At 38.1% G+C, this 18284-nt stretch overlaps 1 protein-coding gene across 4 annotated transcripts in view; it reads right to left on the bottom strand.

Annotated features, from left to right (window-relative positions):
* Positions 1-18284, bottom strand: part of ZFYVE9 (zinc finger FYVE-type containing 9) — a 79597-nt gene that overhangs the window by 29289 nt on the left and 32024 nt on the right. For all 4 annotated transcript variants that reach the window (XM_075155768.1, XM_075155771.1, XM_075155769.1 and 1 more), the window contains 3 exons: positions 13232-13336; positions 10364-12441; positions 5236-5335 (listed from right to left, as the gene is read on the bottom strand). In XM_075155768.1, coding sequence (XP_075011869.1) covers positions 5236-5335; positions 10364-12441; positions 13232-13301 — 2248 coding nt within the window. In that variant the 5' untranslated portion in view covers positions 13302-13336. The remainder of the gene's footprint in view (positions 1-5235; positions 5336-10363; positions 12442-13231; positions 13337-18284) is intronic.

An 18284-nucleotide genomic window follows, 5' to 3' on the forward strand; every position in this document is an offset into this window, starting at 1 on the left:
CAGATGGTCATTTCTATTACAAATGTTTTATAACCTACAGGACACGTGAGCAGGTTTATCTTTTGTATATGAGAAAAAGCACCTTGCATTTCTTTATATCCAGGGCAGATCAGTACAGATCAACAATTTATATTCTTAACTATAAAAAACCCTTATGCTATTAATTCTGAAGGCACGACTTGAGCCTTAATTCAATTGTCCAAACAGTAACACATAAAACTTCTTTGTCAACAACATCCATCACAGGGAAATCTCTCCTCTAGCTAGTGAAACAGACTGTATCTCCACAGCACTACTTCTTTTTCATCTGTAAGGAAGGCTTGTAGCTATGCTAGGTACCAGAAAATTTGTATGTGTGATGGCACCTTCAACCATATTAGTATGTTGCAAATAAATGCATTCCTCCAGTCAGGCATAAATATCATGCCACCTAAGCTTTCAGAGCAGCTATAAAGCCTGAATAAATCATGTACATCTTTGGGTTCCTTTGGCTATGAATTGTCAGAAACCCAAGGTGAAAATAACAAGCCCAAAAAACCCCAAACAGAACACAACAGAACATAAACCCCTCCTGCTTCCTCCCATCAACCTGCAAAACCAATAGAGTGAAATGCCTGCCAATGGAAAAGGTATTGACACTTCCATTTGAGAAGATTAATTAAATGGAAGTATTTTTTAACAGCAATTCTGTATTCATTTAGAGTATATGTCCTGAAAGAAGGAAGTGTTAAAAATGCACAAAGAAAAGTTAAATCTCTAGGATCCCTTTATTAGAAAAGTCTTAGCATGGTAAAAGAACATTTTTAAAGCCTTCTCTGAATCAAGCAAAGTGCCAACTCACCAATTGAGAATACAGTAAAAATAGCATTGGAAACTTATTAAACACATAGCCTGGCCATAGAAAAGTGCCAGAAAACATAAAACCATCCCCCCACACCCCGGTGAAACACAAACCAGATACTGAGCAATCAAATGAAATAACTATTTTTAAAGTGCGATTCCTACCCCCGATTCCAAGACTGTGCAAAGATTAACACTTAACCTGCTGCACTGAGTGGAAGAAAAAAACAACTGTACTGACAAAGAAACTGCAAGGATCAGGAGGGATCAGATATGATCAGGCTACAGGTTAACTAACCAGTAACCAAAACCATCATCACAAAGCACTGCAGCAGGGATGGAAACAGAGAGGTAGCCCAGGGCAAGTATGCAGGCAGCACTCTCCCTATAATAAACCAAGCAGTGGTGTCACTGTTTGCTGCCATTAATGTGTATCCGTCCTGGCAACAGAACAGAAAGGCTTTTAAAAGGAAATCATTATAATATGATCAATTTTATTATGCCTTTTTACAAGAACACTTCTGGTTTCAACTGAAATATTTTCAGATTCTTCCCTTCCTCCAGATGAAAACAAATCCTATTCATCACCAAAAGGAGCCAGCTGTCTTTTGCAGGTGTATGTGTAATTCCTTGTTCTTGTACACCTTGAAATGTGCTAATTTCTCCATCTCAAACTGTAACATTTTAGCACCCCTTCAATGTCATCATCAGGACTTGGTTTTAATTTCTAGATATTACAACCTACAATTTCCTGTTACCTTACATTTGGCCTACAGTAAAGAATTATTAATAATTAAAACCTACCACTGCACACTGATCAATCTTTAATCTTTTTGAAACAGAAAATTATTCCTGTTTAATAACAGAAACTTATCTCAAAACTAAGCACTCAGTTATTTTCAACTGAACCTGGGTAATACTGAACTTCTTTGGAGAAAAAATAAAGCTATAAGCTAGATGCTCAACAAATTAACAGATCTTTCTGAAAACAGCAGCCCAAATAATCTACTACACAGTAACAGGTAAAGATACCATCAAAATTACCTTGTCTGAACACTGATGTAAAACAGAATTTTCCCAACTAATTCTTGGTTAAAACTACAGCAGCAATCTTTTATCAAAGTCTGCAAAGTTTAACTAATCATTTGCAGAAATGGAGATTCAATGATAACTGTTCAATAGTTATCGGATAGTTAGTTATCCTAACGGTTAAAAGTTTGCATTTAGAACATGAATTTCATAGAATCATAGAATCATTAAGGTTGGAAAAGACCTCTAAGATCATCGAGTCGAACCATCAACCCAACACCACCAGCCCACTAAACCATGTCCCTAAGGGCCTCATCTACACGTCTTTTAAATACCTCCAGGGATGGTGACTCCACCACTTCCCTGGGCAGCCTGTTCCAAGGCCTGACCACTCTTTCAGTAAAGAAATTTCTCCTAATGTCCAATCTAAACCTCCCTTGGCGCAACTTGAGGCCATTTCCTCTCATCCCATCGCCGGTTACTTGGGAGAAGAGACCAACCCCCACCTCCCTACAACCTCCTTTCAGGTAGTTGTAGAGCGTGATGAGGTCTCCCCTCAGCCTCCTCTTCTCCAGACTAAACACCCCCAGTTCCCTCAGCCGCTCCTCATAAGACTTGTGCTCCAGGCCCTTCACCAGCTTCATTGCCCTCCTCTGGACACGCTCCAGCACCTCAATGTCCTTCTTGTAGTGAGGGGCCCAAAACTGAACACAGGATTCGAGGTGCGGCCTCACCACTGCCGAGTACAGGGGCACGATCACCTCCCTGCTCCTGCTGGCCACACTATTTCTGACACAGGCCAGGATGCCGTTGGCCTTCTTGGCCACCTGAGCACACTGCCGGCTTATGTTCAGCCGGCTGTCAACCAGCACCCCCAGGTCCTTTTCCGCCGGGCAGCTTTCCAGCCACTCTTCCCCAAGCCTGTAGCGTTGCCTGGGGTTGTTGTGGCCGAAGTGCAGGACCCGGCACTTGGCCTTGTTGAACCTCATACAGTTGGCCTCAGCCCATCGATCCAGCCTGTCCAGGTCCCTCTGCAGAGCCTTCCTACCCTCGAGCAGATCAACACTCCTGCCCAGCTTGGTGTCCTCTGCAAACTTACTGAGGGAGCACTCGATCCCCTCGTCCAGATCATTGATAAAGATATTGAACAAGACCGGCCCCAAAACTGAGCCCTGGGGAACACCGCTCGTGACCGGCCACCAACTGGATTTAACTCCATTCACCACAACCCTCTGGGCTCGGCCGTCCAGCCAGTTTTTTACCCAGCGAAGAGTGTGTCTCACCTGTCTAAGCCGTGAGCCGCCAGCTTCTCTAGGAGAATGCTGTGGGAGACAGTGTCAAAGGCTTTACTGAAGTCCAGGTAGACCACATCCACAGCCTTTCCCTCATCCACTAGGCGGGTCACCTGGTCATAGAAGGAGACCAGGTTGGTCAAGCAGGACCTGTGTTCCATGAACCCATGCTGGCTGGGCCTGATCCCCTGGTTGTCCCGACATGGCTCGTGGGCGCCCTCAAAACGAACTGCTCCATAATCTTCCCCGGCACCGAGGTCAGGCTGACCGGCCTGTAGTTCCCTGGATCCTCCTTCCGGCCCTTCTTGTAGATGGGTGTCACATTGGCAAGCTTCCAGCTGTCCGGGATCTCCCCAGTTAACCAGGACTGCTGGTAAATGATGGAGAGTGGCTTGGCAAGCTCCTCCGCCAGCTCCCTCAGTACCCTCGGGTGGATCCCGTCCAGCCCCATAGACTTGTGAGCATCCAGGTGGCATAGCAGGTCGTTAACTTCTTCCTCTTGGATTATGGGGGGTTTATTCTGCTCTCTGTCCCCGTCTTCCAGCTCAGGGGGCTGAGTACCCTGAGGATAACTGCTCTGACTATTAAAGACTGAGGCAAAGAAGGCGTTAAGTACCTCAGCCTTATCCTCGTCCTTGGTGGTAACGTTCCCCCCCGCATCCAATAAAGGATGGAGATTCTCCTTGGCTCTCCTTTTGTCATTAATATACTTGTAGAAGCATTTTTTGTTGTCTCTCATGACAGTGGCCAGGTTGAGTTCTAGCTGGGCTTTTGCCTTTCTAATTTCCACTCTGCACGACCTAATGAGATCCCTGTACTCTTCTTGAGTTGCCTGCCCCTTCTTCCAAAAGTGGTAAACTCAATTTGTCTGACTTCTCATTCTACCTACTACATGTTAAAGTGTGCCTGTCAGACCTTCTTCTACCATTGAAGTAAATTCTGTCATCAAGTTTCAGTTATCCAGATATACATACTCCAAGATCAAGTCACCTATTCACCTTTCCATTAATAAACCAAAGACAGAGCGCCTGGAATTTCTCATGATGGGACAGGTTTTCTCATGATTTAAGCACTCACATGGATCCTCTCTCAACCTAATCCAATTTTTCTACTTTCTCAATTCAAGACATAAAAACTGAACATCGAGTCTTTCAGCAACAGCTGTCTCAGCATCATGGAAATAAGTCAATTGGGCAGCATAATTACTCAAAGGTAACTGCCAGCTCAGGGAGTTCTTGAAATTTTCAGAAGCCTCAAGATACAGTGGGAAGAATACTCTGTGTTTGCCCATATTTATACCACATATCTAAAGTGTTAATACTGTAAAGGACAAAATACAAAATAGATTCCACGGGCCTTTGGTCAAAACCAAACACAGTCTTTCCTTACACCAAGCAGAGGTAATATAACTTCTTGTTTGTTCTACTTGTTAACTTCGTAATTACTTGTGCCCTCTCTCGTATGTCCCATGTTCACATCAGACTTTTAGCCACAGCACCATTCTGGGTTTGACAGAATCTCCAGTAACGTGCCCAAAGCAATAATCCAAACTCAATTGTCCACATCTGTGGATAGGTTTTTAGACAAAACCTCCTACACTAGCACCAAGGAGTTAAGGAGGAAGAAGAGTTGGATTAATTTGTGGATAAATACTACTTCCCCAATTTCTTATAGTACATAATCTAGAAGAGGCACAACTGCATTACTCTTCTCTTTGGCATCCCATACAAAAGTGTAATAGGTTATCCACTCAGGCATCAAAGGATGGAGAGTAGGCTTCTGAATTAAAACCAAAAAAACAACAAAAATCATAGTTTCTGCAGTCCTGGTATAGCACTCACAAATGAAAGCTTACAAACTCATTGCAACCTTACCAGTTTTTGCCTTCTGTTAATCGTACTTAGTTTAGGAATCCCCACGCTCCACAGCAATTCCATGCTGATCTCTCAAGGGCCTTTGTTGTTTTAGCATACTTATACAAATAAAGTATTTTGATTTTTTTTTAAAAATACCATTACTGCAGCTCAACACAAAGCCAGTGAAGTGCTGCATCACAGATTTTCTTTCCACTTACCATTCATTAGTACTGAATGGCAGATTACACACACTCTAGCCTCCTTTCGATCCATGTACAGCAACTTGCACTTCAGGCTACAGCATGCCGCACAAAAAACCTGGAACCAAAGGGGAAACAACTTAAGTGTTCTTCAAAAATGTGTGATAAACTGATGAATTCCGACAAAAGAATATCTGTAAAGCTCTAGACATGCAAAATAAGGAGGTAAATTATCAGTATTTTCCCATTAAAGCCACAGTGACTAATACCTGCCCAGGGTGCCTTTCCTACTAATCCTGATGAAGCAGTATTATGTGCAACACATAAATGCATGTTGTCCCGATACTGCCCAGTGGTGTTTTTAAAATATGTTTGGCATAAATGACAATGGGTTAATAAATTCCTACCACTTTACAATCCCTCACAGAATTAACAATTTGAGAATTAATTTCAGTCTTAGAAAAAGCATGAGTACTTTCGAGAATCAACTATGTTTAAATGCACAAGTTTTCTCTACAGAAGAGATTGCTGTGGCACAAATTAATTCAAACGAGTCATTTTTATTTGCAGCAGAGCAATTCATCTGTATTAGCAACTCTAGCTTTTTAATCTCTTCATATATAACAAGCTATTCCTGAAGTTGGGATTTCAGTGGATGTATCAAAATGTTCTAAGTGTTCAACATACAAAATGACATTGGTACTGCAAGAAAATCTTGCTCCATTTATGTATTTAAAAAAAAGCTCGTATTTACATGATTACAAACACTACAGCATCACAACACTAGAGAGAAATTAGGAACTGCATTTTATGCACATTGGCTGCTAAGGGAGTGCCCGTTGCAAAATCCCTGAGGGGACAACTTGCTGCGGAGATGCAGCTGCATTGCTAGCGCTTCTCACCTGAACCAGCTCTCACAACTCCCCAGTCCTGGGCAGGAAACAGTATTGAGGCTTCCTCCAGACAAACAAAACCGTAAAACATGAGCATGGCTTGTGCACCAAAACAAACACTTGCATGCAGATATGATCCTACAATAGCAATTGCAAACTCAAAATCCTGCAGAACAGACAAATCAGGGTGCCCTAATGATTTCTTATTTGTTTTAAAGAATAATATTTGCTTTGTTTAAAAAAGAAAAGTATTTCCTCAGGGTTATTATGCAGGTGACACGCAGAACGGTAATGCCACACACAGGAAATCTAGAAGCAGCAGCTACCTCGCAAATTAGTTCAGGTATCAACAGATAATTTCAAGTTTTAATTATAGGTGGATATTGTATCTACAATTCACTATGCGTTGTTATTATGATTTGTAACGCTTTCTTAATCCAAAAAATTATTCCATCATCACTTCAACAGCAGTATTTCTATAATATAGACAAGAAACTACATAGGCTTCTCATATATAAATATTTGTAAGCCTAACTGAATTTCAACCAAGTTAAAGATCACACCAAATTATGACCACTTTGCAGCCAGTTACCTTTGCAGTCTTTTAGTGGCACGTGTTTAAAATAAGCACATCTAAAATAAGCTCTGAGTTCACCATGAGAGCTGAAAATCCAATGTGAAGAAAGAAGAGCTCACCCTGTCTCATTTCAACCAGTTTTAATGTTTCCTAATTATATCAACTTAAACATTTCAGAAACAAAATGTAAGTGTGTATACACTGGCATTTTCATGCAAAAATAAAAACAACCCTTCCACATATGTGAAAACCTTTTTTTTTTTAAAAAAAAAAAAAGCAAATGTACTTTAAAAATCTGATTTCTGCATTTACACCTTAACCCAGGTTACAAGCATTCTAGGGAATATTAATAACAACATCACAGCATATTTTAGAGACATTTGCATTTCAGTGGGAGAAACTTCCAGTCGGAAGTTCAGTATTGAACATGGAAAAATCAATGTCTTCAACCATAAATGAAGGACCAACACAAATTAATAGCTAATTTGGGACCCTTTATCAAACAACACATTGTGCATTCAGCAAAGCTCCCAAGTGCAACGATCTAAATATTAAAAGAGAAAATAGAAGCAATGACAGAACATCTACAGCTCCTCTCTTAGGCTGCATCAGCCTTCTAACAGTAGTAATGCAGAGGAAGAACACAATCCAGCACAACTGACAATTCAGTTTTGTTATTAACAATCACCAAGTCATTATCTCAGTATATCATGCTGTAAAAAAATAACATAGCAGTGTCAAAGCAAGTTTTTATGTTACTAGGGTTTTCAGGTTCACTGGGAGTTGTTAAAGCATTAGTTGCTAGGGGGTTTGGTGATTTTTTTATATTTTAGTGGAAAAATATAGTTTTGGTTGTCAATAAAAGGTTGACATACAAATTTTCTGTTTCATCTGACAATAGAAAATACATAAATACATAAGGTAAAATTTATGAATGTATTCACACACATTCTTCAGGTTCTTAATTTTAATTCAAAATTTACTGCAAGTGTATTGCTTTCTACCACTCCCCTGAGGTTCATATCTTCCATTAATTCTGCAATTATTATCCTGAAATTAAAAACCCGAGACAGACTTCCCAGGTGCCACTCAACTATTTTTAAATGCAATTTTCATTCCCAAATTAAACAGATACGTTCACCCCTACTACAATGATTTGTCATGATGCTAATGAAGCTTAAAAAGAAACTGTTGTGCTAAAGCTTGTGTTCAAAAATATTTAGTCCCATGACTTCCCCTAGAAACAATTAATTGCAAGAGCTGAAGACACTATCTCCCCAATTCTTTAAGTGAGATTCATACATTTAGTAGAAACAGTGGAAGCATCACTGTGGTTCAGTGGTTACCTACACCACAGGCACATGTCAACATGACTTGCTTTGGAGATGGTTATCTTAACCAGAAAGCAAGAGCAGACAGTTGAGAATAGCTATGTCTCAAGCCACTACCTAGATTCATCGGAGCTTGCCTGTCAAAGCCTTTGGTCTCTTTCCTCCCAGAATCGTTAGAGGAATCAAGTGTTTTAAAGCAATTTGCAGTAAGTGCTAAGTATTATTTGACCTATACTGATCCTTAGCATTTATTAATAAGTGCTTTTTTTCAGAGAAAAATACATAAGAAGGCATGAAATACCAGAATTTTCTGCCACATCTTTCGATTGCATGTATGCAAATTAGCTAACATTAGCTAACAAAAGCTTCTAGAAACAAGCCATTCTGAGGTTTATTCTAACACTCTGAGAAAATTAAATACTAATATGTGATGAATTTTTCACATCTGAGAAACAAGTTTGTCTACAGAGCAGAGGGACCGTTTATTTTATCCATTCCCCACATACCATGCAAAACAATGCTGGTTGTTCTTCTCAAGGCTTGTCTTCAGTAGTTTAAAAAAAAAAAAAAAAAAAAAAACCCACACTATATTTTTTGGCCTTGCTCTGTCTGTGCATGTTTTATCCATTTTGTTTACAGGTATTTTCATTTTCTGCTTCTCGTTTGTGCAATTCAGGGCTTCAGTCATTACAGGGAAGTAATTAAATCCATGCAATGAACTTGTTTAAAACACAAAAATAAGTAGAAAACATTACTGTAAATGAAAATTATAGTCATATTTGTTAAACTCATAAAAACCGAAAGAATGACCTAAATAACTGACAGTATAAGTCAATATACCAAAACTAAAATGATGGACGTTCCTTTAACTTATATGCTTTACCGACTCTGTTTAACTGCAGTGAGAAAAAGATTGAGCCCTTTGATATTAACTAAAAGGTACACCAAAGGTAGGCATGTACCTCGTATGATGCTTATTGATCTCCTGTGGTCACTAGCTCCACCTCAGGACTTCCCCTGCAACCAACCTGCAAGAGGATGGGCAGAGCAAGCAACTAGAAGTCCTGGACCAGTGCACAATTAATGTCTGCTTAGCTTTTAAAAGTGTCCTGGGAAAGACTTTTCAGCATGTCTCAAAATTAAATTTGAATAAAATCTACTTATCTGGTGTTGCAGTGAAGAGATTGAGTCCTATGCATTTTGGTTACTAAAGGGGCAAGTGGCACACATACATAGTCCTTTACAGAAGAGCAAGCCTGGGTTTTCTGCTAGGCTGCTTCCAGAAACAGGTGGCATAAGAGTTTGAGTGTTCCAGATATATTTGCTTCTTTTAGGTCCTTTGTTCAAGTCATTCTGCTTCCCTGCACTCTTCTGGTGGCTAAAGATCTTGCCCATATCAGTCAGGAGGTCTTTCAATCAACTTCAGAAACCTTTAGATAGGGCCTAAATGAACCAAAGGTATTTTTACTCTAGTTTTTCTTTTCATCGTAAAAATATTCATGAATATCTACTTGACAAGAGTGTTAGTTTACCGCTTTTGAATCATCATATTTTTTCCTAAGTTCCTACTTCCCATGTGCCACTGACTTTTATTTCGGTAACAAGATATTTGGAAATACTTTACAAGCTAATCATTTACCATACACTTGCCACATAAGAATTTGTGTTGACCTAGATGGCACATATATAAAACTTAAAAAAAAAAAAAGTAAACAATAAAATATTTCTTACACAACACAAAATGATACAGAAATTATGTTTTAGTTGTCTTCGTTATAAAATTTCTCACCATGTGTACATACATCAGGTTACAGATAATTTACTATATTTTTTTCCAGGAGCAAATGTATAATCTTTAAAATAATGTAAGCAATATGAGAAAAGATAGTAAAGAAGACTTAAAAGAACAGAGTTGATCAGCCATCTGAACCAGCAGGAACGCCAACAATTCAACAGCACACTTCCAATTCCCATGAATATGTTTCAGTATCTTTAATGGGATTATTGATGCAGTAATTTCTGCAAACTAGTTTCCTGCACTTAGCCAATTTTATAGCAGTTCTACATGAATCCAATTATGTTGATTGTTGCAATCAACAAATACACTGCTCATACAGGCTAATAATTCTTTCAGTTATAAATAACAATTAGTTATTGTTTATTAGAACCCTAAATTGACTAGAGCTTAGAAACTCCTTTTTTTCCTTCACAAAATCAAACACGGCTTTTTAGGAAGAGATGTCACAGGTAACTATAGCCAGTGGCTAGGGTGTCCTTTGATTTGATTTTATGCGGTAGCAGGAAAAAAAGGGTGCTTTGAGCTTACTCAGAAAACACGAACTTACCTTCCCACAAGCTCTGCAATGATGCCTTCTTTTGGTGAATGTAAATCTGGCTTCGCATTTCATACAGTTTGGTGCTTGAGAATCTGGAACCCAAACTGGAGCCACCTCACCCAAAGTCGTAAAAGGCTTTCTGGCTGGAGCTCCAAACTGACCAGCTCTGAGATCATTATCTGGACTATCTGGGGCTACTGCAAGGCACGGACTACTGGAGACTCCAGATTCATACTCTTCCAAATGTTCCCCATTAGTATCAGAAACAGAGGCATTTAAAGATGTTTCACCAGGAAACGTGTCTGCTGTATCCCCTAATTGTGTTTTACCAAAGACGTTTTTGTTTTTACTATTACCTCCACAATTTGGGGGAACAAGATCATTTTGTAAGTGGTCCGATAATGGCTTCGGAATCTGCAGTTTAAGATTTGTAGGTTGTTTAGGTCTTGCACCACCAAAAGGAACACTGATACATTGCAGATTAGTCACCGGTTTTGGTGAAGTTTGCCCTTGCATGGATGAAACCTGACTACAAAGATTATGTAAATAATTTTTCTTTATGTGGTCACCAGTGCTATTTAAAATAAGACTACTCCCTTCTGTAGTCTCATTTCCTCTCTGTTCATAAACATTAGCATAACATTCTGACTTGCTCTCCTCTATCTCCTTTTCCTCTGTTACCGAGTCTTCCTTGGAGGGTAGAGTCTTTGGAACATGAGCAACAACTGGGTTCTGCATTCCATAGGAATCACAACCATTAGACAGAGAGCTTGCTGCTGATGTAGGCATCACATCAGAGAGACTAGACCCTTCAAGCTCATCTATACCAGTTCCTTTTAAGATTATGCCTGCCTCCATCATCCCATCTCCATCGTCTTTACTATCACTACATGCCTCATCAGGCTGTTTCGTCTGCAAAAGTCTTTCATTCTCTCCCAGAGTTTGCTTATTATTCATCTCATTCAACTTAGTCAGTTCCCAATTAGTCATCTCCTGAGATTCAGGGTAACACTCTGCCACGCTGAGCAATTCCGTTGTGCCAAGATTTTTATCACATTCAATGACTTCGCTTTCAGTGGCACTAACATCCTCAGGGGCAAAATGTTCTGCAACACGTTCCTTGTAATTGCCACTTCCAGCCACGTTAGGTTGACAAGTTTCTGTGAGCCCAGATAGTCTAGACCGTAACTGTTGGGTTGTTTCCTGTTCTACGATTAAGCTTCCATTACTTGAACCAGAAGAGTTTTTAGCTTCTAGATCCGTTCTCTGAGGAATGGCTTTACTAGAAAAATTTTCAACTGATACACAATTTTCTTGCATTTTAACGGTACCATCAACTGGTCTCTGTAAAAGAGTCACTGCATTAATCCCTGCAGTTGTAGCTTCTGAAAACAGTGAATCTTTACTCATATTAAAATCATCCTTTAATCGAGAGGAGGGGCATGAAACGGTCAGGCTTTCAGATGAAGCATTAATCAAATGACTTATAGAGTCATCTTCAGTGCACAGACGATTTACTTGCTTTTCTGTATCTGTATCTTTTTCCGTGGATCCATTTACAGTAACACTAAACTGATCACGCTGTCTGTTTTCATTATCCAGTGTAAAGCTAATAGTGTCCGTTAGGGACTGACTGTTGTAATTTTTACAATCCAGCAAATCGCCACTTTGTAGTGTTCTTCTGTCACAATTATGCATGACTGCCACCACTAGTACATTTTTCTCCTCTGGCAAGCAAGCTATATTTCCACATTTCTTTTCTCCTGTTTCCACAGTGTTACACTGATCATCCCGATTACTATTTCTTTTAATCAACGCATCATCTGCTGCTGCCTGATCATCAATCCACATGACTGGGGTTTCTGGGCTTATGCTAAAATCCTTTCCATTAGCACAGTGATCCCCTCCTCCTGTTGGTGTAGTCACTGAATGAGCCAAGGAGAAAGACTTTAATCTCTGTTGACATTCATTAGGAGTTGTAGCTTCATTCACATTGGCCACAGTCGGGTTAAATGACAAACGACGAGAAGGCGGATCTAGAATCTGATTCCACTTTGCACCCAATAGTGTAGGTGAAACAGCGGCATCTGAAAAAGTGTTTAAATAAGAGAACTTACTGTCCTATTAAAGCTACAGGTTCTATTAACTCTGTTGCATTAGAATGTCCCAAATATAAATGTAGAGATGTTCAAATATGGGCACAACAGTAAAACACATCTGCCACAACTAACATTCTTATCAACCATTAGTAGCGTAATTGCATAATGTTTCTGGAACTCAGGAAGTTTAGAGCTACGCCAATTAGTATCAGGTTGAATTTGCACAAGCAACTTTAAGCTATTGATTAATATACTTTAGACAGCTAGAAATGCCTAAAAAGATTCCCACTCCTATAAAATGTTCAACTTCCTTGACAGCACAGAAGTAGCAATTAGACTAAGCAAAAAATTTAATACTCCAAATATGATAACTTTCACTTATGATTTATGTGACCTAATAAAACATTTCTATGCTTGAGTCTCCCAAAACTGCAAAAGAAGCTTAAAATAAGTTTTGCCTGATTTGTTTAAAATAAATGATTAAAATATTGCCACTGAGATTAAGCGTCACAAAACCTTTCTTTAAAAAGTGTATGGAAGATTTTCTGTTAAAACAGTGAGAAATTTTTAAAAAGTAAACAAGATAAATGGAAAGAGAAGAGAATACTACTAACAAATACTGAAGACACACCATGCAAAATTAACATGTTTTTTGCAAGTTCTGAGAATAATTTGCAACTCAAAACCAAAAAGGGTATCACAGACCTCTCCCTTTTCAATAGTATTCTCTGTAGAATACACCTAATGTGCATCTACTATCTTGTTCAAAATGACTCACCTTCGTTTTGCTCAAATTCATCTAAAACCTTATCGAGGTTATATGCCTCTGCTTGGAAATAGTTCTCCATTTGTCAGGGAAAGACCACCAGATTCTTGTCTGAACCTGCCAGAGAACAAATTACAATCAGATATTTAACCTTCAGTCAGCAGTGTTTCACTACATATTGCCCTGATTTAAGGGGAAAAGAAGTCCTTTGTAAATCAAATTTTACATACATTACATAAATGAAAAGTATTTTCCAGGAATAAAAATTATTTGTGTACTTAAACTGGCTTAATTCAGATTAACAACCTCCCCAAACCTCCTTTGGATTTTATTACCTCCAGTCTCCCACATTAATGTGTCTGACCATTAGGATTACCGTAACGGCAAGAGCAAAACTGCTCCAACACCAGTCAGAAAATAACAGTCGAGAGAACCAGAAGGCCAACTAACAAGCTGAAGATCCAGCTTTCAATTCCGTGCTACCACCAATTTGCTCATGTGGCTTTGAACAAGTAGTTTAAACTCTCCATGCTTCTGATTTTTTAATGTGTACTAGGCTAGCAGTATTCTGTGTCACTCCTCATTTCCCAGAGATGCTTCAAAGATTCAGACTTGTAAAAGTTGTTAAAGGACTTAATGGGTGTTACTTGAATTGTGCTAACTCTTAAAATGCCTGCTTTAATAATCCTTGTTTCCCTGAAAAGCAGGCACTGGAAATCTAGCAAAATGCACAGAAGTAAATAGTCTCATCAAAAGATAATACTCTCAGGCTAGAAAGGGAGATGACAAGGGAGAAATAAAAAAAAAAACCCAACCCTGAGTCATTAAATAACTTTCTACAACTTCACATAATAAATAACATTTTTGCCCTAACAGTAGGAATATGGTCTTCTTGCTACCAACGGCTTGTAGCAACAAGACACCCTAATTCCTTTTTTAAAAACATTCACCACCAGTGAAGACATTTTCACTGAGAAATGTGTGCCATAACCTATATACCATAAAGAGAGACCTTGATTTGATCTGTTCTCTGAACATCATCCAAAACAGCCTTATTCTCTTCAGAGTTGGTTTTCAATGTTGTGAAATAAGGAAATGGAGGAGGAGAGGGTGAGAACCTTGTTTTGCAGTAAGAAACAGTGTTAGACCTGACAGGCAGACTCCAACTCAATTAAAAACCTGCTCTTTTACGCTAGAGACACAACAGACACAAGAAACATGTCAGAGGAAGCTTCCAATTTAAAACTATACTTTACTTTAACATCACCCCAATAGTATCTGGACTTGAGGAAAACATCAACCAGTTTTATTTCAATTACTACAACATTAAATACAGTCTTGTATTTATTGTGGGCAACAGCTACGATTAGGTTATTGCTACAAAAAGATCATGCATTAAAATACCAAAAAATGCACAGTTCAAGTTTTTAAGGTTGACCTCAAATTTGACACACGGTGTTTTTAAAAGATGATCATGTTACAACATAAATACATTGTTATTTAATATAATCAGACTAAATCATGTTTTAAAGATATATACAAAAGCCAATTTTAAAGAAAATTAGTGTAATAGCAACTTAGAAATTGCAATAAGCATCACCCAAAAAAAAGACCATTTTGCAAAAAAATTCAGAGATAAACTAAACTTGTCACCTTACACACTCCCAGATTTGTTCTCTGTCTGCGATTTTAGATTAACTCCTTCTGCAAGGAAAATAGATGATTGGCCATATCAATTACTGTACACAGATGCACAGATTACAACATATGCAATGGAAAAGCTGGCCACCTTGATCAAAGGTTGCACTTCAGAAGTCTAAAAAAGCTCAACACTTCACATTCTCTATCAAAAGCCAGGTTCTGACCTCTAACTGTGACAGAGCATACTCTTTGATCCCTTAGATACCTACTGTAAGGTCTTCCCGAGTTATCCAGTCTGCCCACCAAGTCATTGTATTAAAAATCTTTGATATCATTTTAAATGAAACAGTTACATTTACTACACACATTTCAATTAAACCAAAATAATTTAAAAAGCAGATGCTTCTCCTTAGATATACAAATACTAAATTCATTCAAACTATGTCCAAACTGCGAGAGTTTAGAGGTTCTCTTGCACCTTTCTCTCCACCTCATTACAACTCCTTAATAGGAAGCATCTTTACCACCTCAGTAAATATCAAATATTGAAAAGTTAATTAGAATCTGTCCCAATGAATATTTCGCTTGAAATTTTTTGTTCCATTCAGCGTTCTAAACATCAACCAAAATTAACTCACTATAGTATGACTGTTTTGTACAAAATACCATATAATTTCACATCCATTTATAATGTATTTAATTTACATTAGAATGATAACATTCCAGTCTAGCAAACAATTGATGAAGATGTGAATAATTATTCCTAGGCAAAGTCCTACTACTAAGGTCAATGATGCACATAGTATTTGTCAGTGAAGCACTGCAAGACTGAACAGTGTCATACAAAATTTTTGTGTCCAAGAGTTAAACTGTGACGGCTGTCTGAAGCCACCGCACTCAGATTTCCATGCACTTTCATAGTGAAAAAGAGCATCCAGTCAAGGCATTCGCTAGGACATACACACAAACTCTGCAACGAGTGGCCCCAAAGAAATAGGCTACAAGCATTGGCTTATTTTGTTTTGCTTGGTTTAGAGAAGATAATGATTACTGACAAGCAAGTTGATGGGGAAGGAATGCTATGCTGATTATACAGTTGCTGAAAACATGTTTTTAAGTAACTCTTTGGATAACTGCATTTTGATTCTGTGTAACTTTCAAATGTTCGGAAAAATTCAGACCTGACCATTCATACAACTTCAAAACCCAACTGAAAGCCTGATAAAATTACTTCAGAACTAACTCAAATGCATGCTCACAGAAGTAAGTAGAATATAAGCCACATTTGCCCCTAACATTTCCTAAATTTAGTCCTATATAAGCTGTTTTTTCATTGTCATACAAATGAGGAACAAGACATGCCTAACCAAAGAAAGCAGTGTTAGAAGTTCATAATAAATATAATCATTTTTATTGATGTTAGTCAGGGTTTGGCTTTTAAATTTTATATTAAGCGTGATTTTATAACATTATAAAAATATAAATATTCAGACTTAGGAGACCACATGTTTAACAATAACAAGGGCATATAAAGAAGACTTAGAATTTTGTTCCCACTCCCTTACAATCCCAATGTGGTTAATATTTCATAGCAACTCTGTGAAATTATTATTTTATTAACATCTGTATTATCTAATATTAAATATCTAATATTTGTGAGTTTAAATTTGGTTCAATATGACAGAGGGATTTTTTCTATATTTTTAAAAATTCTAAGTAGAGAGAACTATGTGCAAACAAATATACGTAACCATATATTCTGAAGCTCAAACACTGATGCATGAACATGCACTGAGCCAAAATCCAGACTGATGGATGCTCACAGTCCAAATTCAAGAGAGAAAAGACCTTCTATATCACTATTGTTATTTCACTTACTGAGGTACCAGGATATATGGAGAACCTTTTATTTTTAAACTCACAAGCTGACAGCCACTCTAAATGAGATCTCATTGTCTATGCAAGTAGGTATTTCTCAGAAAAGGTCAGCTGCAAATCTTCAGGTCTAACATCCAAAATTGTTATTATTATATAAAAGAACACACATACACACCCCCAAGCTTTTCCAGAAGTTTCTGTCCAAGGGCGAAACACGCTGCAAACCCCACAAAAGTCCTTATTGCCCTCTTCCTGACAGAAAAGGAGGACGAGTACTCATGTTCCTAACAGATACCTGCAATGCTTCTTGACCAATACGTTGTCAGCAACTCATATTTTTGCTAGTTTAAGATCTAATACTTCAACTCTGCATAGCCAGCAACTCAAGATCAAAACAGAAAACACAAAATGCTCTAACACCGCATGCTATAATAATCAGGTAGCTCTTTTCCCCATGGTTTAGAATTTAATTTTATTTTGAATATTTTTATGAAATATCCAACATAAATAAAAAGAAACATATTCTTTGGAAACTTTGATTGTCACTTAGAGGTACCATAATAAAAGTTTGGAACAGCTTTAGAATTATTCTAGTCCCAAACTTCCTACTAGTTTGAAGATTGAAATGACATTTTAAAGGATCACTGATAGTTGTGAAACTCTTTCGTATTACTTGACTATTCCAAGCCATGGCATGGAGAGAAGCTGACGAGCAAACACACAACTTAAACTCTGGAAAAGTGAGAATAAAAACATGAGCAAATCAGGAAGAAATTTCAGTGGCAATGTTAGCTGTATGCTGCCAAAAAGGAGACACTTCCTAAATTAGTATATATTGGAATGAACAATATGAAGAAGAGGATATTATGCCAGTGCAAGGAAAAGGAGACATAAATCACCAATCTAGTGAAAAGCATAAGATGTTTTTTCAAAAACACAGTCTTCCATGCAAAGATTTGGCAGAAAAGACTAATCATAGGCAAAAAAAAACATTAAATAGCGAATTTTTTTTTTTTTAAATTCTGTATATAAAAAAAAAAAAAGAATACAATGGCTACCATCCACTGGTACAGTAAGTCCAGAACCCAAGATCACTTGTTACCCATTGCAGAGTCATCTCCTGTCTTTCATGGCAAAAAGCTAATGAAAACATGCAGCCCGTCAATCAGATTATTTTCAAGCTCCTGTTGGATCACAGATCATGCGTAATTCAGAAACTCTGTGTTTTACTTACAATTTCTTCATACTACAGCATGGACTTACGATCATCTTCATCTCTAAAACTTAGGAACTTACGTTTTATCAAGCTTACATGCTCTACTCTCCCCTAATGTCTAAATATAAAGGTGCATGTACCAGAATGTCTGTGTCGTATGTGTCCAGAATTACTATCCTAGTCATCATAGCATTTAGACATAAGACAAACTTTAATTGATTAGTGGGGAGGGAAGGAGGCAGAAGTAAAGGACAGAAAAACCTTCCTTAAAATTAGATGGTATTCTGAACAGGCTTCACGTTGGAGACTGCCTCTCAAGACAGCTCAGGT

Source organism: Calonectris borealis, chromosome 8 (assembly GCF_964195595.1).
Source record: "Calonectris borealis chromosome 8, bCalBor7.hap1.2, whole genome shotgun sequence".
NCBI classification, from domain to species: domain Eukaryota; kingdom Metazoa; phylum Chordata; class Aves; order Procellariiformes; family Procellariidae; genus Calonectris; species Calonectris borealis.